At 39.0% G+C, this 24929-nt stretch overlaps 1 protein-coding gene across 1 annotated transcript in view; it reads left to right on the top strand.

The window, feature by feature from the left end:
• Positions 1-24929, top strand: part of COL5A2 (collagen type V alpha 2 chain) — a 51413-nt gene that overhangs the window by 6451 nt on the left and 20033 nt on the right. Inside the window, exons 3-27 of the mRNA XM_083350497.1 lie at positions 617-661; positions 749-847; positions 2094-2147; positions 4091-4198; positions 5438-5491; positions 5965-6063; positions 6621-6674; positions 8677-8775; positions 9222-9275; positions 9383-9436; positions 10203-10256; positions 10445-10498; positions 11269-11313; positions 12443-12541; positions 17468-17575; positions 17702-17755; positions 18238-18291; positions 18399-18452; positions 19099-19152; positions 19428-19535; positions 19633-19686; positions 20258-20311; positions 22029-22190; positions 23388-23495; positions 24043-24150. Of these exons, the coding sequence (XP_083206623.1) occupies positions 617-661; positions 749-847; positions 2094-2147; positions 4091-4198; positions 5438-5491; positions 5965-6063; positions 6621-6674; positions 8677-8775; positions 9222-9275; positions 9383-9436; positions 10203-10256; positions 10445-10498; positions 11269-11313; positions 12443-12541; positions 17468-17575; positions 17702-17755; positions 18238-18291; positions 18399-18452; positions 19099-19152; positions 19428-19535; positions 19633-19686; positions 20258-20311; positions 22029-22190; positions 23388-23495; positions 24043-24150 (1890 nt within the window). The remainder of the gene's footprint in view (positions 1-616; positions 662-748; positions 848-2093; positions 2148-4090; positions 4199-5437; positions 5492-5964; positions 6064-6620; positions 6675-8676; positions 8776-9221; positions 9276-9382; positions 9437-10202; positions 10257-10444; positions 10499-11268; positions 11314-12442; positions 12542-17467; positions 17576-17701; positions 17756-18237; positions 18292-18398; positions 18453-19098; positions 19153-19427; positions 19536-19632; positions 19687-20257; positions 20312-22028; positions 22191-23387; positions 23496-24042; positions 24151-24929) is intronic.

Below are 24929 nucleotides of genomic sequence, written 5' to 3'. Positions count from 1 at the left end.
TCTTTTATGTCAGTTTTAAGCAAATAGCACCTTTAATTCATATTGCAGTGGAAATAATAAAAGATTCTGTGGCACCTTAATGACTAAGCATTTTATGATGACACTTTTTCAAACTCTATCCCATGAGAGATTATGTAATAATAAATTTGTTCATTTTTAACTAAGCCTGAATAACTGAAGTTAGGTCAGAATCTTAAGATTCTTAATATTTTTACTACATGGTTTTAGGGTAGTTGCCATCAAAGGACAGATGTCCACAAAATTCTAATCTGTGACCAACTGGAATTGATATTAAACAGCTGCCAGTGTCTATTCATCATGAAAAATACTCCAGTCTATATTGTTCAGAAATTAAATCACTTGATACATAAGAAATTGACATTTGCATGTGATCTTTCAGTCAAATAGGTACATAGGAATAACTATGCTCAGTGCTTTTTTTGTAAAAGAAAAAGGTGCCGGAACTCATACATGTCATACAACTCACCTTGCCTACCCTACAAGGTTCCATCCAAAAAAGGTGCCGGAACTCCGTTCTGAGCGTTCTATGAGAAAAAAAGCCCTGACTATGCTTGATGGAATTGTATTAATACATATCTGTTTTGTGTTGTTTTAGGGTGCTGTAGGTACAGATGGTTCCCCAGGTACAAAAGGGCCTTCAGTAAGTAACTGCCTTAAGCAAATACTCTTTTTAAGACTTTATATTCCATTCTGTGGACATTCTTGACCATATCAATGTATCTCACAGGGATCTCCAGGAACTTCAGGGCCACATGGCTTAACCGGTCCACCTGGTTCTCCAGGACCACAAGGCAGCACAGGTCCTCCTGGCATTCGAGGACAAATGGTAATGATTTGAAACATCAGAAATGGTAAAATTTTGCATTTAATGCACATTTATTTATTTTGGGTTTTATACCCCACCATAATCCTGACAGTCAACAACAGGACTGAAGCACCCATGGTAATAATACTATTAAAACCTTTGTGGTAACTGTATAAAAACAAGGTAACAATAGTCAAACAACTGGAACAATATGTCCCAAAGGTTATTTTCCAAAAAGCAATTTGACTTTCTTGTTTTTTTTGAACATGTTTCGCTTCTCATCCAAGAAGCTTCTTCATGAAGAACTGAAGAAGCTTCTTGGATAAGAAGCGAAACGTTTTCAAACAAAGAAAGGTCAATTGCCTTTTGGAAAAGAACCTTTGAGACAAGCATGACCTGGATGACTGACAATCTCCATAGACTACTAGAACAGTAAATGAACAGATAGTAGCCCCCCAAATTAGTCTTCAAATACTCTCCAGAAGAAAATTAATAGAGTGGGAGGTAACCTAACTTTTCTGAATTATATTTGGAAACCTACTGTCAGTATAAGCTTGTAGTACTGGTGTTACATGGATATAGAAGTTTTCATTTGTTAAGAAAGAGGCTGATGTTTCTTTCTGAACAGTTTCAAAGGAGCCAGCCATTAACAACTTTAAAATACTGTAATATCCAGAAAGATGCTCTGGATCACATTGTGTGATTTAGCATCTAAGAGCAGCTACTCACAAAGTGAAAAATTCCTTTTCTGGCCCAAATGTCAGTTCTCAGTTGACTTGCTAACTTAAAGAGTAACAGACTAAGAATAGGCCTATTTATTGGAACAATCACATGACTTTTACGGAAATATTTTTTTATAACTTGCAAGCCACCAGGTGCTCATGAGACTGAGGCTGGAAATTTGAAGCAAATTGAAGTGAGCCTCTTCTGTAGATAATAGTGACTAAGTGACTTGATAATGAGATGAACAAATTCTCTGGTAGTGTTTTGAATATGAAAACCAACATTTTAAACTTTTAATATTTAGCGATTGCTGACAACAACCCATATCTTCTTTATTTTCATGGAGCAAGGCTGACATATCTGCATATTATTATAATACTATTGAACAGATGGTGTAGATCATACCATGGTCTCTACTGCTGAAGAAACCTTAAATTTTGCCTATATTAATAAATTCTGAACAAGACATGGATTCACAAAAAATGTACTTCCTGTCACTTTGAATAACTCAGATCATTATTTTAATGGTGATATTTGCTTTCAGGGAGATCCTGGTGTTCCAGGTTTCAAAGGAGAAGCTGGACCCAAAGGAGAGCCAGTAAGTTTTCAAAATATATTCTCTAGAAACCATCTTAGAATAGAATAGAATAGAATAGAATAGAATAGAATAGAATAGAATAGAATAGAATAGAATAGAATAGAATAGAATAGAATAGAATAGAATAGGAGCTGGAAGGGACCTTGGAGGTCTTCTAGTCCAGCCCCCTCCTCAAGCAGGAGAACCTATACTATTTCAGACTAGTGACTGTCCAGTCTCTTCTTAAAAATCTCCAGTGATGGAGCGCCCATGATTTCTGGAGGCAAGCTGTTCCATTGGTTAATTGTCCTCACTGTTAGGAAATTTCTCCTTGATTCCAGATTGCTTCTCTCTTTGGTTAGTTTCCAACCATTGTTTCTTGTCTTGCCTTCTAGTGCTTTGGAGAATAGTTTGATGCCCTCTTCTTTGTAGCAGCCCCTCAAATACTGAAATACTGCTATCATGTCACCCCTGTTTCTTCTTTTCTTCAGACTAGCCAAACCCAAGTCCCGCAGCCGTTCTTCATATGTTTTAGTCTCCAGGCTTTTGATCATCTTAGTTGCTCTTCTCTGAATTTTGTCCAAACTCTCAATATTTTTTTGTGATACGGTGACCAAAAATGGCTGCAGTATTCCAGGTGTGGTCTTACTAGGGTTTAATAAAGTGGTACTAATACTTCACATGATCTTCATTCTATACCTCTGTTTTAGCTGCTGCTGCACACTGCTGGCTCATAGTCAAGTGATCGTCCACTAGGACTTCAAGGTCCCTCTCAAAGTTACTGTTTTTGAGCCAGGTCTCACCCAATCTGTACTTTTACCTTTGATTTTTCCTGCCTAAATGTAAAACTGCTTTTCTCCACATTAAAATTCATTCTGTTGGATAGGACCCATTGTTCAAGTGTGTCAAGATCTTTTTGGAGCTTGTCTGCCAGCTTAATGCCTCTTTACAAAATAACTTGCATGTTTCTTTCTGTTATTCAGTTCCGCCCTTAATGTTCCACCATCTCTATGTTTTTTTTTCTCATTATTAATAATTCATTAATACTTATTAGAGTTCTACTTTTCTCCAGAACTTCAGAGTGACAAAAAAACCAATACATCCTCCAATTTTTCTACATCTTGTGAGGTAGTTTGAGCAGAGAAATAGTGAGTGGTTCAAAATCCTCTAGTGAGTTTCTGTGCCTGAAGTTGGATTTTAATCTGAATCTCCTTGATCCTAGTTGTAAACTTTAAATACTAAAAGTGCTGTCCCATTGATTTCTTCATAATGCAAAGGAATGCCATTTTTGGATTTTAGGTAAATAAATATGAAACTTGGCTTAAAGCTTCTTTTTTCTCTTTAAATATTTATTTGATTTAAAGGGGTGATTTGAAGAAATATTTTAAACACAGACACATATAATAATTCTTCCTTTCTTGGGAAAATAGTTGGTAATATAGCAAAGGAGTGATCCTAATTTCTCACTTCCTGTGCAATAAAGAAATCTTGTTAAAAAATTTTAAAGGACATGTCCACATGACACCACTGCTGCCTCATCTTCAGACTGCTGTGGAGGTTACCTAGAGTTGTTTATATCTATTTATTTATATCTGTGCCCCCAAATCTATTTCATAAATATCTACAATACTAGAAAATCCATATTCACCTAATAAACTCTTCCTTGACCATTTCAAATCACTATTCATTATTCAATCATTCAACTATTATTCCAAAACTAATTGCAGAATTAATTTCTCCTAATGCAATTTGGCCAGTGTTCTCGAATAGCTATATTTTTGGAACATATACAAGCAAAAAAGTATTTAAAAGGATGTTTGCAGAAATGATATATTTTCAAAAGCATTTTCAAGAAATATAACTGGATTTTAAATGGGGCATCTGTATTTGTCTTGTGTCAATGGGAGCATGTTTGAATGATGGTTTTGCACATTTTCTTTATAAGTGTAATTATTTTTCACTAGGGTCCACATGGCCCCCAAGGACCAATTGGACCTGTTGGTGAAGAAGGAAAAAGAGGTCCTCGTGGTGATCCAGGATCAGTTGGTGCTCCTGGAACTGTTGGAGAAAGGGTAAGAATAATAAGGGCAAAAAAAAATCTTAGTAGTTTAATGGTGAGCTATCTTGGGAATAGCCCTGTTTAGTTTTGCATTGAAAGTAGAATATCCAAAAGATGTTCATCCATGGTGGCAAAACAATGGTTTGGATCTTGATTTTAGTCTCTTCAAAGTGTGCTAGATTTCTAAGTTCGCTGCTTTGTAAGAAAATCTTATCAGAATTTTTTGAATGGCATGCATGGCTTCAAGAATAAGGAAAAAATAGCATGCCTCACCTTTCTATCTTTTTCTGTAATCATTCACCACAGAAAAAAAATGTTTTTGAATAATTTGGATCCAATTAGCAACTTCCTCCAATGATAGTCCAAAATCTCTTGCTATAGTCACTAACATCTGAACTAATAGGATCTGAACATCCTAGAGTGATTCAACTGAGTTTGTATAATGAAAAAAAACCCATTTTCTATAAAGTTCAGAGCAGCAAAACAATTTTTAAAAATGAACCTATGGGACGCTTGGTCCGATATGGTCATGTCATATAATTATTGTAAAAATAAAATCTCAAATTTACCGATATCTGTAAATATCACTTGGCAAAATAATTTCGTTTTCTTTGAATCAAATTTCAGAGAAAATTGGTTTTTGTCCTTGTTCTTTCTTAGTTTTTAATTGGAGGAAGAATATTGTTTTTTGCAATGAGCTTGTCTTCTAGCATTTAAATAAGTAATGTGGTTGGATTCTAAATATCTCCATGGTGAGCATTCCGTTTTTCAGTTTTTATTTTGTTTGTTTGCATGTATGTTTATTTGTAGTGTAAGTCTCTTATTGACTAGAATAAATAATGTTGTGAAAAATTAAATTGAATGGTCATTATCATTATTATAACCTTATAACCAGGTTTCTGCATATTCTACATCATCTTCCCACAAAGATCTGTTTTTCAGATTGACAAAACACCAGCTGACATGATCAAATGCAGCATCTGGGTCATGTCTGCATTTTGACGGAGATGGCTGTAGATCTATTGGTTGCCAAAAACTTAGATTTCATAAGAAATGGGCTCACCAGCACCACTCAGATTCATGGGGGGGGGTGTCTATTGGATATTGGTAATCCTTTGGCATTTTTAATTCTTTGAATGATTTTTTTCTCCAACTACAATGTATTTTAAATGTAAAAGGAAGTTTAAATGTCACAAGCATGGATCATATACAGTATATTGCTCCATGAAAAAGAATCACTTTGTTTCCACAGGGTCCACCTGGCAACCGTGGCTTTCCGGGATCTGATGGTTTGCCAGGACCAAAGGTGAGTAGAAGGAGTATTAAAATCTTTTTTAATAGTACGTATATTCGGGAAATGTAATCAAAATGATATGTACATTCGGGAAGCGTGATCAAAAGCAAAATAGAGTATCATACAAGAAATTTAATGTCATCTATTTTTTTTCTCATCAGAAAGTTTCTATTAAAAAAAAACACTCCCAGGGGTACCTCAGCTGATGGAAGGAGACTGCCATTGGAGATTTAAGAGAGGAAATTTTGAATTTAGAAATTAGCCAAGAAACCCCTATCTGCTTCTGTTGCTTTTGGTTGACCTTGCTTCCTTGATGTAGCAACTCAGCCTGAAATAAATTGTTCTGTAAGAGCTGTCATTGGGTAGCTCAAAAACTATTTTGAAATAAAACCCAAATATCCTTGAAATCCCTTCCACCCTAACATAACCCTTCTAATTATACCTGAAATGCCACTGAATGGTCTTGCTTTTGATTTCCTTTTCAGGGAGCTCAAGGGGAACGTGGTCCTGCGGGGGCTTCAGGCCCTAAAGGAAGCCAAGGAGATCCTGGCCGCATGGGTGAACCTGGTCTACCAGGTGCTAGGGTAAAAAAAGAATAATCATCCTTCTCTCTCTCTCTCTCTCTCTCTCTCTCTCTCTCTCTCTCTCTCTCTCTCTCTCTCTCTCTCTCTATATATATATATATATATATATATATATATATATATATATATATATATATATATATATATCCATATCTATCTATCTATCTATCTATCTATCTATCTATCTATCTATCCATATATATATATATATATATATATATATATATATATATATATATATATATATATATATATATATATATATCCATATATATATATATCCATATATATATCAATCTGGATATATATATATATATATATATATATATATATATATATATATATATATATATATATATATCCAGATTGAACATGTCTAAAAAATGGAGAGGGGGCTATTCACATCCACAAGTCAAAACTCTTGGTTAATTTAGGAGAGTGCACTGTACAAATACTACTGTTGTTTACTTGTTCTTATGAATATATGCATTTTTTTGGATGAAAATGGTAACTGAGTGACAGAAATTGCATGGTTTTGTAATATGTTATTGTTACAGGGTCTGACAGGGAATCCAGGGGTCTCAGGTCCAGAAGGGAAACTTGGTCCTTTGGTAAGTTAATTGAGACGTTTCTGGCAGAATTTAGTTGAGCTGTGTCTAGGCCTCTTTGAGTAAAAATATCGAGGAAATTGAGCGGGATATTGATTCTTGCTTTCCTTCTCTATCCCTCTCAAGGATAATTTAGAGAGCAATTCTCATGAGGGTAGGAATAAGAGGGGTGTATTATCTCAGAACCCAGCCTGGTGAGGGAGGACATGGGACTGGCTTTATAAAGGCATCAAGCTAGAAATTAGAAGCCTCCCCCACTCCCAATTCTAGTCTTGCCTTGGGAAGGGAAGCCAATCTGTTAACTTTGGCACGTGAAAACCACTTCCAAAAGATACCACCAATAAAACTGCAGGATTCAAGACTCACTGGAAAGTAAAAACAAAACTAAACCACACCCCGTACCTTCAGTTGAAGAATTGTATATATGGCATATTTTCAAAAGTTAAATCTTCTTTAATAGTTACTTTGGATATAAATTTACTAAAGTGAGATTAACTGTAGCATAATGAACACCCATTAACATTTAGCTTCAGTTGCATTAACGTTAAATGTTAATGTAACTAATTAACATTTAACTTTAGCTGGTAGCCATGCCCAAGATGTAATATCATTAGCTACGGGAGCAAATGAAATAGAAAGAGACCCAAATTCAAATATTTTGCATCTTTGAATGCCAGAGGCAGATCATGAGGGCATTATCAGGATAACAATGGGTGAGCAGTTCCAAATTTAAATTCCTCAATCCCTTTTATCTTTTCACTTTTCACTTTTTTTTGCCTTTTATGCATACATTCAAATACATGGCAAAGGGAAACTGTTACTCTGGGGCCTTGAACATCAGATTTCCAAAAGTTATTTCTTTGGGTTCCCCTTCCCCCTGTTTCATATACATGCATACCCTGCTTGAAAAGGGTTTCTGGGTCTCTTGTTCTGTTACCCCAATAGTGTGATTCATCATATTTCACGATGCCAACAGTTTGAGTAGTTTATTCAACTCTCATGTTGATGTCATCTGTGTAAGTGAAACTTTAAATTCTCTATATAAATTAGAAGATGTATAGGTCAAGTGTGGGTTCATTACAGTCCAAATATACTAGAAATAATTAAATCAGTATTAGAACAATGATACCAATATTGGACTAGGAACAGTAATTTACCGAGAATACTTTTAATCCTTTTTTTTAGTTCTGAGAAACACTTAAGAGTATTATTAGAATAAAAACATGTGCTGTTGAGTTACCTAAATTATATCGTATATACTGCTGAAATAATTCAAAAGGCATTTCTTAGCCTTATCCTTATTTTTCCTAAAGTGGAGGGAGCGAACCAGGGTAATTAGTATTGTATTCATATAACCTGTAATGGAAATTGATTTTACAGGTAGTCCTTGACTTACGGCCACAACTGACCCCAAAATTTATGTTGTTAAGTGAGACATTTGTTAATTGAGTTTTACCCCATTTTACAACCTTTCTTGCCACAGTTATTAAATCAATCACTGCAGTTGATAAGTTAGTAACCCGGTTGTTAAGTGAATCTGGTTTCCCTATTGACTTTGCTTGTCAGAAGGTCGCAAAAGGGGATCACAGGACCTTAGGACACTGCAACAGTGATAAATACGAACCAGTTCCCAAGCATCTGAATTTTGATCATGTGACCATGGGGATGCTGCAAAGGTCCTAACTGTGAAAAATGGTCATAAGTCACCTTTTTCAGGTCCATTGTAACTTTGAACAGTCACTAAACGAACTGTTGTAAATCGAGGATTACTTGTATTTGGGATTATTATCCCAGTATGTTTTACAGCCATGGACTAAGAAACATTTGAAGTATTAAGCGAGCTGACCATTTTGTGATACGTATTCCCACCTTTACAATTTTATTTCCTGAGAGATCCTTCATTGATGTGTTTACATTCTGCACTGAGGATTGTGCAACCAATTTTACACACAGACACAGATAACACCCACGCCCACACAAGATTAAATGCTTGATGCTCCCTTAGGGTGCTCCAGGAGAAGATGGTCGACCAGGCCCTGCAGGCCCAATTGGAATTAGAGGCCAGCCAGGCAGCATGGGGCTTCCTGGACCAAAGGGGAGCAGTGTAAGTATTGTGCTTCAGAGTTTGACCATATTTACCAAGTTGTATAATATTATGAAGGGACGCGGTGGCTCAGTGGGTTAGGACGCTGAGCTTGTCGATTGGAAGGTCGGCAGTTTGGCGGGTCGAATCCCGAGTGCCGCGTAACAGAGTGAGCGCCTGTTCCTTTTCCCAGCTTCTGCCAACCTAGCAGTTCGAAAGCACGTAAAAATGCAAGTAGAAAAATAGGGACCACTACGGTGGGAAGGTAACAGCGTTCCGTGCGCCTTTGGCGTCTAGTCATGCCGGCCACATGACCACGGAGACGTCCTCAGACAAGCGCTGGCTCTTCGGCTTTGAAACGGAGATGAGCACCGGCCCCTAGAGTCGGAAACTACTAGCACGCATGTGCAGGGGAACCTTTACCTTTATAATATTATGAATAATATATTAATCCTATATTTAAATAGGGGGATCCTGGAAAACCCGGAGAAGCAGGAAATGCTGGTGTCTCAGGGCAGAGGGTAGGTATATATATATATTTGTTAGAAAGTTCTAAACCATAGCATTTATAGTGCATGAGTTTATACCTGTATATGCCACCTTAAGCATCTTTATTATACCATTTTAGGGGACACCTGGTAAAGATGGTGAAGTTGGCCCCGCTGGTCCTGTTGGGCCCCATGTAAGTTCTATCTAAAAATTTTTGTATGAAAAAAAATATTATTCAAAATTAATGCTTCTGAATGGCACTGAAATCCCAACAGACTAAGAGTCCTGTGCATACTGTATATTCTTATAAATGCAGGATAATTTCTTTGGTAAATTCATTTTTTTAAAGGAATGGTAGCAGGAAGAGGGAAGGGTTAGATATTCTTCATGATGGGGTAGAGAACTATTGGAGGGTAGCACACATTGCTGAAATACAAAGGCAGAAAATTTGCTATTCAGTTCTTTTGTCAAAGGAATCTTCACTTCATCCATATGAATGGCCACTTACGATAGCCTACATATTTTAAAAATGTTAAAAAGGAACATTCCCTGCCCTCTTCTGAAATATTGAAAAAGATACATTCATTTTTCTGTTTTGAACAGAAACATAGGACATTGATGCTGACTATCCAGATGTTTTATTTTATTTGTTCTATTAACTGTTGACATGTAAAAAAATGATTTAGAGAAAAGGAAAACCATTCCCAATCACTTGTCATAACAACTGCAGGACAAAAAATGAATACCTAAAATCATACGGATTCAAAGGGGAAGCTATCTGAATAAATAAAGCAATAAGTCAAATTAACTTTTTAACTCTGTGTCAATATTAGCAGCTCGTTTTATCAGTCAAACTGCAGTAAGTTTGGGGGAGCAATACAAAAGAACAAAATCTTTCTGTTATTGCATTAAGATATGGTACCGTGTGAAATCATTTTTAAAACATTTGTTTTATATAGGGACCAGCAGGAGAAAGAGGAGAGCAAGGACCTCCAGGTCCTACAGGCTTTCAGGTGAATCTTTTTGAAATCAGTTTTCAATATAAGCCATCTAAGGGCTAATGACCACCATATTTTTGGATTACTTAAGGAATTATTCTTAGTGCTCGAATTAAAATACCACCGAAGCAGTATTTTCAAGATACAGTCCAAGAGATATATGCTGACTACGTGATTTTGGTTTTTGGTTTATTTCCTTGTAGGGTTTACCTGGTACCCCAGGCCCTCCAGGAGAAGGGGGAAAACCAGGTGATCAGGTAACTATTTTATAACGGTTTAGCTTGGTTGATTAATTTTGCCTATTTTTAACTAATTTAATCCTATAATTGTTTATTTTTTAGCATTTTAAGATTGTATTATAGTGACCCAAAGTCACTGTATTAGTAAGATGGGCAGCATAGAAATGAAATATATAAAATAAATAAATATTTCTACAGCTGTTTTTTTTCCTCTCAGAAGTTTCGATGCTTTTGAGAGAATGTACCGTATATTGTCATGGGGGTGGGGGATGGGATGTCAAATGTGTACAATATGTATTAAACTTGTCCAGATTAATGGGGAAAAGTAGAAAATGTAATTAAAAATCTGAAATGTCAGGATCCTTCCTTCCTTCCTTCCTTCCTTCCTTCCTTCCTTCCTTCCTTCCTTCCTTCCTCCCTCCCTCCCTCCCTCCCTCCCTCCCTCCCTCAACAGAGTACTTTTGAGATATTACACCTAGTCACTTCTCTTGCTGATTTTGTGCTGTAATTTTGGAAGGTCTGTGATTTTACCTTTCTTTCACTACCCATTGCAATTCCTTATCCTAAATAAGGGATAACTGTTTGCAAGTTGCCAGTGTAGTTTGTCTTATACAGTATTTATGAAGAGGAACATGGTGAGAAGAACCTTCAGCTTATTATATTTGGCATCGTTGCTATATTTTTTCAGTCACCAATAAGGAGTCCCTAATACTCTCTCCCCCTCCCTCTCTTCTTCTTTCTGTATGTTGTTATCAATAATCTTTCTTTCTTTTTAATAATTTTCTTAGGGCGTTCCTGGTGATTCCGGAGCTCTAGGTCAGTTAGGTCCAAGGGTAAGTTTGATTTCTTAATACTGACTTTTCAGAGCAAATTTTCAGAGTATTTTTAAAATTAATTTTAGAAGAAAAAAAGCATGCATATTATAATAGTGAGTTGCAGAAATCCCTAAAGGGCAGGTTATATATATTACAGTTTGAATTCATTATAATATACACATTCTCCATAGTGCTCTGATAGGAAGAAGGAAAAAAAAGTCCCTGTGCAATGTTAGATTGCGCAGGCTTTGAGTCCATTTATCTGAATTATTTGGAATGTTTGATTTTTCATTCCAGTAGGACTCTATTCTCTCTCAGATTCTAGAACCCCTTGTGTTAGCAGTTTGTTTCTGTTTATTATTCAGTATGCTTAGCTTATAGCAATAACCCTTAGACTTATATACCACTTCAGAGAGCTTTACAGCCCTTTCTAAGTGGTTTACAGAGCCAGCAAATTGCCCCCAACAATCTGGGTCTTCATATTACTGACCTAGGAAGGATGAAAGACTGAGTCAATCTTGAGCCAGTGAGAACCAAACTCCTGGCAGTGAGCAGTGAGTCAGCCTGCAATACTACATTCTAGCGACTGCGCCAGCACGCTTTAGTACTTTACATATTACAGTACTGTGTACATCGCATTGCATACATAATTTTTAGGTGCTTGCCACTTAGGTACTAGTTTGATGCAGACCCACTTAGTTCCAGAGATGAAAGTTCATCAGAGGACACCCCAGCAGTATGTACAACCATGTGATGTGTTGCAGTTTTAATGAGTAACAACACCTATAAAACCTATAGCAATTAAGAGAAACTATTAGGTTTATGTGATATGTGAGATCATTGTACAAAAATCTGCAAAGATAGCATCTCCAGGTAACCTGCCGCTCTCTAGTATTTTGATCCATAACGTGGCTGGCCATTTTGGCTGAGTTCAAGTTGAAATTCAAAATATATAAAGGCCATCAGATCACTACCCTTTAAAGAGGAAGGGCAGTTTTTAATATTCTGTAAAAAAATATTGCTGATGTCAGCAGGTTCATCTTTCAACTTTTTTTTTTATAAAATTCATTTCCAATATATACGGAATGAGTTATCTCTTGTTTGACTACATTTACAAGGACTAAATTATTTTAAATGCTATTTCCAGGGAGAGCGTGGCCATCCAGGTGAAAGAGGAAACCCAGGATCACCTGGCCTTCAAGGGGAAAAGGGAATGGCTGGTGGTCAAGGTCCTGATGGTCCAAAGGTAAGCAGCATCCATATATACTATAAGTGGGTATGCATACCTGCATGCACCATTTGTCTCCATATAGATTGAGTGGATGATGCAGAAGAATGCTTAAAGTAGGGTTCATCTAATCCAGTAGTAAAACAGAGGTATGGACATTCTTAAAATGAGTTTGACTCTTGACAACTGATTCCATGAAGGGTTGTTTTTTTTTGTTTGTTTTTGACAATGTTACAAAAGTTGTTTGTCATTGTCTTTCTCTGGAATGTTTTCTACCTTTTCAGATTAGCCAACAAATCTGGAATTTCTAGGTGGCTGCCCATACAAGGAACAAATCAGTAGTTACAATAAATCAATTTTGTACAGGTTACGCCTCTTGTGGACCTCATTAACTTTATTTTAAGCTGGTTGACAAGTTCCTTTTCACATATATAGAGTAGAAAATAGTACTTAGCATATGTGTAGATCAAATGAATTCACTAATTAAGCTGGGATTATGCCAAGACTGGTTTCACTCCTTTTCTCTTTGTAGAAGATTTACAAAGCAAGAAAGATCCAACTACATTCAGGCCATGCAGTTATGCTATTTAGCAGTTAAGCTCTGCTAGTCCTGGAGGAATTGTTTTAGTTTAATCATAATATGAAGCTTGCATTGCAGAAAAGAGATAAATTCAGTTGCCACAAGGCAGAGAAGCACTGGCTTTTAATTTAAAATAAATTAAGGGGAATATGGATTACTGCCTTGTCGTGGCGAAGGGGCTTGCGTAATTCAATGAAGCTATGGGCTATGCCGTGCAGGGCCACCCAAGGCGGACAGGTCATAGCAGAGAGTTCTGACAAAACGTGATCCACTGGAGAAGGAAATGGCAACCCACTCCAGTATCTTTGCCATGAAAACCCTATGGACAGTACCAAAAGGCAAAACGATATGACGCTGGAAGATGAGCCCCTCAGGTCGGAAGGCGTCCAACATGCTACTGGGGAAGAGCAGAGGGCTAGTACTAGTAGCGCCAGAAAGAATGAAGCGACTGGGCCAAAGCCGAAAGGACGCTCAGCTGTGGATATGTCTGGTGGTGAAAGGAAAGTCCGATGCTGTAAAGATTTTTTCTCCATAGGAACCTGGAATTTAAGATCCATGAATCAAGGAAAGCTGGACGTGGTCAAACAAGAGATGACAAGACTAAACATTGACATCTTAGGTATCAGCGAACTAAAATGGACAGGAATGGGTGAATTTAATTCAGATGACCATCAGGTATACTACTGTGGGCAAGAATCCCTCAGAAGAAATGGAGTAGCCTTCATAGTCAATAAAAAAATAGGAAAAGCAATACTGGGATACAATCCTCAAAATGACAGAATGATCTCAGTTCGAATCCAAGGCAAACCATTCAATATCACAGTAGTCCAAGTCTATGCCCCAACCACCAGTGCTGAAGAGGATGAAATTGACCGGTTCTATGAAGCCCTACAGCACCTTATAGAACTAACACCCAGAAATGATGTCCTTATCATCATGGGGGATTGGAATGCTAAAGTAGGAAGCCAAAAGATAACTGGAATAACAGGCAAGTTTGGCCTTGGAGTACAAAATGAAGCAGGGCACAGGCTGATAGAATTTTGTCAACAGAATACGATGGTCATAGCAAACACTCTTTTCCAACAACCCAAGAGACGGCTTTACACATGGACATCACCAGACGGTCAACACAGAAATCAGATTGACTATATGCTCTGCAGCCAAAGATGGAGAAGCTCTATACAGTCAGTAAAAACAAGACCAGGAGCTGACTGTGGCTCAGACCATGAGCTTCTTGTTGCAAAGTTTAGGCTTAAATTAAAGAAAGTAGGGAAAAGCGCTAGGCCAGTCAGGTATGAATTAAATCATATTCCTGTTGAATATACAGTAGAGGTGACAAATAGATTTAAGGAATTAGATCTGATAGACAGAGTGCCTGAAGAACTATGGACAGAGGTTCGCTACATTGTACAACAGGTAGCAACCAAAACCATCCCAAAGAAAAAGAAATGCAAGAAAGCAAAATGGCTGTCTGAGGAAGCTTTGCAAATAGCTGAGGAAAGGAGGGAAGCGAAAGGCAAGGGAGAAAAAGAAAGATATGCCCAATTGAATGCAGAATTCCAAAGAATAGCTAGAAGAGATAAGAATGCCTTCTTAAATGAACAATGCAAAGAAATAGAAGAAAACAATAGAATAGGGAGGACCAGAGATCTTTTCAAGAAAATTGGAGAGATGAAAGGAACGTTTCATGCAAAAATGGGCATGATAAAGGACCAAAATGGCAGGGACCTAACAGAGGCAGAAGAGATTAAGAAGAGGTGGCAAAATTACACAGAAGAATTATACAAGAATGAGTTTAACGTCCCTGATAATCACAATGAGGTGGTCACTGACCTCGAGCCAGACATCCTAGAATGTGAAGTGAAGTGGGCCTTAGAAAAGCTGAGCAACAACAAAGCTAGTGGAGGTGACAGTATTCCAGCTGAGCTATTCAAAATCTTAAAAGACGATGCAGTAAAAGTGCTACACTCAATTTGCCAGCAAATTTGGAAAACTCAACAGTGGCCACAGGATTGGAAAAGATCAGTTTACATTCCAATTCCAAAGAAAGGCAGTGCCAAAGAATGTTCAAACTATCGCACCATTGCACTCATTTCTCATGCTAGTAAAGTTATGCTTAAAATTCTACAAGCTAGACTCCAGCAGTATGTGGATCGAGAACTACCAGAAGTACAGGCAGGATTTCGAAGAGGCAGAGGAACTAGAGATCAAATTGCTAACATACGCTGGATCATGTAGAAAGCTAGAGAGTTCCAGAAAAACATCTACTTCTGCTTCATTGACTATGCTAAAGCCTTTGATTGTGTGGATCATAACAAACTGTGGCAAGTCCTTAAAGAGATGGGCATACCAGACCATCTTATTTGTCTCTTGAGAAATCTATATGCGGGCCAAGAAGCTACAGTGAGAACTGGACATGGAACCACTGATTGGTTCAAAATTGGGAAAGGAGTCCGGCAAGGCTGTATACTGTCGCCTTGCCTATTTAACTTATATGCAGAGCACATCATGAGAAAGGCAGGGCTAGATGAATCAAAAGTTGGAATTAAGATTGCCGGAAGAAACATCAACAACCTAAGATATGCAGATGATACCACTCTAATGGCAGAAAGTGAAGAAGAACTAAAGAGCCTGGTGTTGCGGGTGAAGAAGGAGAGTGCAAAACTTGGGTTGAAACTAAACATTAAGAAAACCAAGATCATGGCATCTGGCCCTCTCAATTCCTGGCAAATAGATGGGGAAGAAATGGAGGTAGTGACAGATTTTATTTTCCTTGGCTCCAAGATCACTGCAGATGGGGACTGTAGCCAAGAAATTAAAAGACGCTTGCTCCTTGGGAGGAAAGCCATGGCAAATCTAGACAGCACACTAAAAAGCAGAGACATCACCCTGTCAACAAAAATCCGTATAGTCAAGGCTATGGTCTTCCCAGTTGCAATGTATGGCAGTGAAAGCTGGACCATAAGAAAGGCTGAGCGCCAAAGAATTGAAGCCTTTGAACTATGGTGCTGGAGAAGACTCCTGCGAGTTCCTTGGACTGCAAGGCGATCAAACCGGTCAGTCCTAGAGGAGATCAACCCTGACTGCTCTTTAGAAGGCCAGATCCTGAAGCTAAAACTCAAATACTTTGGCCACCTAATGAGAAGGAAGGACTCACTGGAGAAGAGCCTAATGCTGGGAAAGATTGAGGGCAATAGAAGAAGGGGACGACAGAGAATGAGGTGGCTGGATGGAGTCACTGAAGCAGTAGGCGTGAGCTTAGATGGACTCCAGAAGATGGTAGAGGACAGGAAGGCCTGGAGGAACATTGTCCATAGGGTTGCGATGGGTCGGACACGACTTCGCAACTAACAACAACAACAGGGTTTTTTGCTTATTTACTAGTACGGAGAACATACATTAATCAGAATAGAGTTTCTCTAAGGAATATATCAATGAGATTATATAAGTGATGGTATTTTGAGGTATAACAATCCTTTTGCTGTGGATTTATTTCACATAACATTTGCTCCTGATTTTATTTTGATAATAAAAGAGCTAAAATGAAGGGAAAGAGCTCACATTTATACATAACTTGACAAAAAAAAATCAGGTTTGTGATTCTGAATTAGGTGAACTCACAACATTTTTGACACCTTTTAGGAGACAGATCTAATTGAGATCTCGTAAAAACTATTCTGAAATAGCTCTGTTGAACAACCACATTCAGACAACAAAGCATTTGTTGATCCACAGTTTATATAACGCCATTGCATTGCCATTTCTGGCTGATGAGCTGCATTTTGATGGCTGACAAGTTGAAGAAATCTGAGCTATTTTTCAATTTAGGAGAAATGTGATTCCTTATGGTACATCCTAACATGACATTCATATGTTCTGGTCATGGGGAAATGCACCCACTTAGAAAGTACAAGGAGGGTCCTTCCAATAGAGCAGACATGTCAAACACAAGGCCTGGGGGCCAGATCTGGCCTGCGAAGTGGTTTCATGCAGCCCACAAAGCCAGCCTGGAAACAGTGAGGGAACAGCCCCCACCGCCTTGGCCCTGGCCCAGAGACCCTCCTCCTGCCAGAGACCCTCAGAACTGTCCCACTCCTGCCCAGGCCCTCATAGGCACCCTTGATGTGAACGATGTAGCCACGCCCACCCAGTGGGCCATATGCACTTTAGCCACACCCGCCTAGTAGGCCACACCTACCCAGGCCATACCCACCTGGCCCCCTGAGGGCAACCGCAATGCTGATGTGGCCCTCAATGAAATTGAGTTTGACACCCCTGCAGTAGAGAGACAGAGAGGCCCACAAATTGGTTTCCTCCCTCAAAATTTTGTCCTGCCCTTTAACTTCCTTTTCATTTTGTTTCAGGGTAATCCAGGCCCCTCAGGAGCATCTGGGGATCAAGGTCCTCCTGGTCTTCAGGGAATGCCTGGAGAGAGAGGCCTGGCTGGAACACCTGGTCCCAAGGGTGATCGGGTAAGCTTTTTAGAAATATCTGTGACTTCTCTTTCCCGAAGGAGGAATTTTTTGTTTTCTACGCAACCTTACATCTTTATACAATTATTTGTTAAGGACTTGAGTTTGCCTTATGCTTTTTTTCAGGGCAGTGTAGGAGAAAAAGGAGGTGAAGGCACAGCCGGCAATGATGGGGCCAGAGTAAGTGGAAAGTCCTCTTTTTCTGCTCATAGTGCTGGGTCTTAATGAGAGTTTATAACTAATAGTGTATTGCAGCATGTTTTTGCTATCAAGTGTTAGTAAACCAGAACTAATTTGTGGGAGGAGCTCATATGCTATAAATCAGGAGTGTCAAACTGCCGGCCCGTGGGCTGAATGCATCACACGGAAGCCGTGCCCACCCCATTGCCGGCAATGGCAAAACTGTCCTGATGCGTTGCGCGATGTCACATGACTTCGCGAGTTTGACTTGTCTGCTATAAATGCTTGAAGGGACCAAATTCCATTCCAAATAAAGTTTTGTTCTGATTTATTAGAGTTCTTAGCTCTTACTCTAGTATATGCCTAACCTTATAAATGTCAGTGGACCAGCATGGCTTTCTTTTCTGAAGAAAGGGGGGAAAAAGAGCTTGTACAAACTATGAAAGATTGCTTGTCTTACTGGAATTATGATTGTCTCCTAGGGACTCCCAGGTCCATTAGGCCCAAATGGCCCTGCAGGTCCGGCTGGTGAAAAGGTAAAACAGTTAGTGAAACTATCAACTATGCAGGGGGCTTATTATGTTATAGTATAACTCTTCAGGACTATGTATGATAATATCTCATAGTCTTTTTTTAATTTAAGGGTGAACCTGGTCCTCGAGGTTTAGTTGGCCCTGCCGGCTCTCGTGGAAATCCTGTAAGTAAAGAATCTTATTATTATCTGTATTTTCATAAGTTGGCTATTGGTATTATTATGCATAATGGCAGGTTTTTTTTCACTGCTTTTTCTATTTTCCACTCATTCTTTCTCTCTTCTTTTTCCATAAAACTGATAATTGGGGGGAAAAAAGGCTGCCTATGAATTTATAACAGAACAATCCATTTTGAATATAACTGTATTATATTTAAAAATTACTGGATAGTTTGCGTCAATTAAATTATATATTAAAGCATCATAATTCTACATGCCATATATTCTTGGGAAGAATCAGATTTCCTGTTCTAGCATTCGTAGAATCCAGTTCGATGGCAGTGGTCATTAAAACATTTAAATATATTAATGAGATCATCTGTATACGTTTATGGGTGTGTGTTTACTGGTGCCATTAGTTGCTTCTGTGAAACATTCTGGAGATGTACCTAGCATATAGTCACCTGAGTCCTTCGGGAAAGGGCGGTATATAAATCTAATAAAATTAAATTAAAATTAAATTTTTTACCAGAACAAATCATGAACTGCTGAAGTTACATCATAAAAAATGCATCTTGTGTCCTCAAATGTATATTTTTAACATTCTTTTGGAACCCATTTTCTTTTTCTTTCTCTTTTTTTTTCCTGCTAGGGTTCCCGTGGTGAAAATGGCCCAACTGGCCCAGTGGGATTTGCTGGCCCTCAGGTGTGCAGCTTCTTTGAACTGTGGGGTTTTTTTGGTTTGTTTGTTTTTTGAACCTGTGATTTCAGAGAAGGAGACCTTGAACTATGTTGCAACATTCTTAAGCACAAGGCGTATGCTGGGCCTTTTTTTTAAAAATAATAATAATAATAATAATAATAATAATAATAATAATAATAATAATAATAATAACCTTTTTATCACTTAAAATCATATTCATAATATAGGCTTGGAATAGATGAAAGAACTGGATTGGTCATTTCTCTGAATGTTTCTAGGGTCCTGATGGTCAGCCTGGTGTCAAAGGTGAACCCGGGGAGCCTGGGCAGAAAGGAGATGCTGGATCCCCAGGACCTCAAGGTCTTTCAGGATCTCATGGTCCACCAGTAAGTAAAAACCTCATTGAAATAAAACTCTGCTTCCTATCAATTTTTTTGGGGGGGGCAGCAGAATATTAATCTTATTTTTCTTATTCCCATTCAGGGCCCCCCTGGGGTTCCTGGACTCAAAGGAGGCCGTGGGACAAAAGGACCCCCTGTAAGTTGATTGAGTAAAGTTCCTATAAGTAAAGTTCTATCTTTTATTTTGACTAGGAAGTTTTATGACTTCCTTAGCACTGTAGTATAGATGCGGTGGCTCAGTGGGTTTGGACGCTGAGCTTGTCGATCGGAAGGTCGGCAGTTTGGCGGGTCGAATCCCGAGTGCCGCGTAACAGAGTGAGCGCCTGTTACTCGTCCCAGCTTCTGCCAACCTAGCAGTTCAAAAGCATGTAAAAATGCAAGTAGAAAAATAGGGACCACTATGGTGGGAAGGTAACAGCGTTCCGTGTGCCTTTGGCATCTAGTCATGCCGGCCACATGACCATGGAGATGTCCTCGGACAAGCGCTGGCTCTTCGGCTTTGAAACGGAAACGACTAGGACGCATGTGCAGGGGAACCTTTACCTTTACCTATATATATATAATTGAAAAATGCACACATGCACATCACATTGGATGTACTTTCAATACAGGCCAAACAGGATGTTTAATATGATATACCATAAAGAATGCTTGTCAACATAGTACATAATGTTTGCTAGGTCCCAAGTATGTTTGTTTATTTTTAGGGTGCTACAGGTTTTCCTGGATCTGCTGGAAGAGTTGGACCCCCAGGACCTACAGTACGTTAGACATTTAATTAGATATATAACAGTAAGGGTTTTATTTTTAAAAAAATATTGCAAAACAATACAAACCTAAGAAAGTTTTTAATAGTTTTTAATATCATTTGTGTCCCATTTTGCGTTAAAATAGGCAGAGGCAGAAAATGTATTTTCCTACAATTCCCATTCATCAATGACAAAAAAGGGGGGAGGCTGGGAACTGAGATTCAGGATCATAAGTTTCCAGCCCTTGAGATAATATGTCAGTGTGTTATAGCACAGGGGTCCCCAACCTATGGGCCATGCCCCACTACCGGGCTGTGGCCTACTGGCTTTCAGGCCATGGGATAGGCTGGCCAGTGCACGCACATGTGTGTGCGCATTCACCCCCACTTGCTCTAGCACCTGTGGCCCCGTTTGCACATGCATGCAGGGCTGGTGGCAGTTAGTGCCTGCGTGCGTGTGCAAACGGGGGCACTAGTACCATGCGGGTGCGGGTGGCCCTGTTTCTGCGCATGCGTACAGGTGCAAATTTCCCAGCTGCTCCCTTTCCCTCCAGGCCACCAGCATGAAAAGGTTGGTGATCTCTGTTATAGCAGATTATGAATTATATGGAGAAGGTTTCTCCATTATTGCTCTGCTGGTGCTCTTAACCTGTGGTCTCTCGACCCCTGGGAGGCCGCAATGTCATCACAGGGGGTCCATGAAGGCTTGAAGAAATGTTATGATTTAAATCTCAAGTTAAGTCTTGGTTCGTGGCCACAAAAGATATTTAAAGGGCGTCTGCGGCGAAGAAAAATTTGTGAACCACTGGACCAAGTCATTGTCCCTCGCTCAGGGCAGGATTATCATAAGACTAAAGGGGTGGAAACATGAGCATCCAGAGATGGTGGGTAAATACCTGCAAGTTGATGAACATGGTGTCACAACTGGAATGGAGTTTCAGTTGTAACACTGTGACCCAACAACTTGCAGATTTTTAGCTCTCTTTGTATATGCTCTTAAGGGGAAAGATGATATTAATATCAATAAAAATGTTACACACTCTAGTTTATGGCTAAAGATAATATTGCACAATACATTTCTTGCAAGATAGATATTGCAAGTGTGCTATTTCATTTGGAAGGAAATTCTACTTTGAGTGCATGAAACACTATATTTAGAGGTTGGATGAATTCTATCACCTGGCTCAAGACTGTACAAAAAGATTATTGGAACTGTAAAACTTTAAGGATTATCTTGCATTTGAAGAAAAAATAAGTGTCCTATGTGTATTCTTCTATTGAATATTAAGTAACTGAGTCTTTATAGTGGTCTTTGATCCGCTTGAGAATATTTCGACAAAGAGATAAGAAACAGTAATATTGAAATCCAAATTAAAAAGTAAGATTAAAATTATTTATGTGAATGTTGAGGCCATGGACAGAGCTGTATTTAATAATTAAGGAGTATTCAACAATAATCTAATGTCTCTCTATTACATTTTCAATGTATGTAATACAGGCAACATGATTACTTCCTGGAAAAGCAAGCTGAGGAAAACTTAGAAATGTATAATACATTGTTCTGAGGCTCGAATCAGGTCTGGAAGTGATCAGCATAAGAATGGAAGACTATTGATCAAATAGGAAGCATCCTAGCTATGATCTGGAGCAGGAGTATGCTGTAAATGCAACAAAGAAAAGAAATTACATCACTGACCTCTCTGTTTCTAACAGAAGCTTCTTTTTTTCAGGGAGCTCCTGGTCCAGTCGGGCCTCTTGGAGAACCAGGCAAAGAAGGTCCTCCAGGTGTTCGTGGAGACCCTGGTGGTCATGGGCGAATAGGAGATAGAGGCCCAGCAGGGCCATCTGGCAGCCCGGGAGACAAAGGAGATTCGGGAGATGATGGACAACATGTAAGTAGAGGGAGGGACTGGGAAGTAGGGAAAAGCTTATGTTTGCAAACGAAAAAAAGAAACTGTCCTAATTCTAATCCATCCTAATCCACATGTCCTCCAGGCTTTTTTTTATTTTAATGAGGACTTTGTGTTAAAGCTAAAGAAAATAATTTTCTTTATTGTAACCCACAAGTGCTGGATGGGTTACTATATCTGACCAGACAAACTCTGGATAGGCCCTGGAGAGCAACAGAGCATTAGAGCATTCTAAGATGGCGGCGCCTGGAATGGCTGTGGCTGGATTGGCTCTTGAAGGGCTGTTTCCAAAGGAGACAGAGGAGGAGAGGTCCCGGGGCTTATGGAGTGAAGGAACTGGATGAGGCTGTTGGCAGGCCCAGAAGAAGAGAGAGAGGCTTTTGGAGGAGTTGGTGGTGGCGGCAGCGTGCTCCAGGGGCAAAAGAAGCAAGGCCTCTTTAAGGGAAAGGTGGAAGAGTCAGGATCAGAAAAAGGAAAGAAGGCGAGGTTGTCGTGCAGGAATACAGGTTAATTTGAGGGCTAATCCCCATGGAGCCCCATTTCCATCTGTCCTGTTTGCCATTGTTTGCTCCTTAGGGACTAAAATGGACGATCTGAAACTTGAGCTGGCCACGAACAAGGAGTGTATATTGGAGGTGGTGACCCTTTGAGAGCTATATTCAATGAAATTTCATTTTGATGTATGCCTATTGGTGTACATTCAAAGTGACAATAAAGTTGTTGTTGCTGCTGTTGTTGTTATTGTTATTGCTGCTGCTGCTGCTGCTGCTGTTGTTGTTGTTGTTATTATTATTATTATTATTATTATTATTATTATTATTATTATTATTATTATTATTATTATTGCTTGTATTTCTTTGCTGCTGTCTAGATGGTTGTCTGGATTTTGGCAGGTGAGATATGGTAGCCCTGATGTTTGAGTAAGAGTAGAGGGAAGCCTTGATTTCAACTCAAAATGCTAAGGGTCATTGAGCCATTATCTTCATTCCCCCCCTCCTAAATCACTTCTTTTAGAGCATGGGAACAAAAAACCTACATTACAGCTGAAGCTTTCAGCGACATCAGATTTTCTTATCTTTGCTATTTCTTGATTAGCTCAAATGCTAAACTGTGACACCCTGGTTGAATATAAATGTTAGAGGTTGCTAAGTAAGCCAATTTGTTACTTGTGTATTCCAGGGTCCTGATGGCCCCCCAGGTCCATCTGGAACTACTGGACAGAGAGGCATTGTGGGAATGCCAGGCCAGCGTGGAGAGAGGGGCATGCCTGGCCTGCCAGGCTCTGCAGTGAGTATTGCCACACAACTGGCATTTTTGACTAAGCACTCACCTCTGTTCAGCTCTAGTGAAAAGAAGGACTAGGGGTGACATAATAGCAGTATTCCAGTATTTGAGGGTCTGTTACAAAGAAGACGGGGTCAACCTATTTTCCAAAGCACCAGAAGACAAGACAACAAACAATGGATGGAAAGCAACCAAGAAAAGAAGCAACCTAGAACCAAGGAGGAACTTCCTAACAGTGAGGACAATTAACCAGTGGAACATTTTGCCTTCAGAAGTTGTGGGTGCTTCATCACTGGAGGCTTTTAAGAAGAGACTGAACAGCCACTTGTCTGGAATGGTATAGGTCTCCTTCTTGAGCGGGGGGGGGGAGGGTTAGGGTTAGAAGACTCCCAAGGTCCCTTCCAACTCTTTTATTCTGTTATTCTGTTTTACATCTGTAAGAATGTAGCTATGACTGACTCCCATTTAAACTGATATCTGATTGTTTTGCTATACATAACAATCTTCCACGGTTTTTAATCATTGATGTGGATGTCTCTTTTCATGCCAGGGAACTCCTGGAAAACAAGGTCCAACTGGACCCACAGGGGACAAGGGTCCTTCTGGGCCTATTGGCCCTCCAGGTGCTCATGGACCTGTGGGTGAAGCAGGGCCAGAAGTAAGTGGTTTTTTTTTTCTTCCAAGGGCAGTTTTGACATAAGAATACATTACTAGCATTATGGATTAATGTAACTGCTGTGAATAAATACATACATTTCCAGAACTGATATTCTTTCAACAAAAATATATTTTTATCACATTGATCGTTAAGGGAATCAATTCCAGGTGTGGACAAGTTTTTCTACTGAAAGTCTTTCTGTAGAAGTAATGGGGGAGGGTAATCTGTTAGAGCAGGGGTCTTCAAACTTGGCCCTTTTATGACTTGTGGACTTCAACTCCCAGAATTCCTCAGCCAGGCACTGGCTGAGGAATTCTGGGAGTTGAAGTCCACAAGTCATAAAAGGGCCAAGTTTGAAGACCCCTGTGTTAGAGGCCTCAATGTTAGTAGAACTAAAAGAAATAGTAGGGAAAAGCTAAAAGTGGCTTTTTCTTTGACATGTTGCTTCTCCCCATCTTTCTGGCATTCAGTTTTGGCTGAAAGAAAAAATCACAGAGATGCTATTGAAGCTTTTAACTGATCTTCTGCATTTGAGCTTCTAAATTCAGTCGAAGGGTATTGGTTGTTCATTCATTACCTAGGGCTATAAAGTTTAGGAGCTTGAACAAGAGGCCAGTATAACTGTTTTAAAAATGACAAGTATTATAAGCCATTCTCTATTGGTATTGTAATCCAGTTGGTTTTAGTAATTTCAAAAATGTAATTAAAAATATTGCTGCATTTTCATGAAATAGCATTATGAATATTATTCTTAGTAAGATATTATCAACACACCTTAA

This window comes from Vipera ursinii, assembly GCF_947247035.1.
Source record: "Vipera ursinii genome assembly, chromosome: 1".
Lineage (NCBI taxonomy): Eukaryota > Metazoa > Chordata > Lepidosauria > Squamata > Viperidae > Vipera > Vipera ursinii.
Note: the sequence above shows the minus strand (reverse complement) of the source record. Positions and strands in the feature narration are given on the sequence as shown.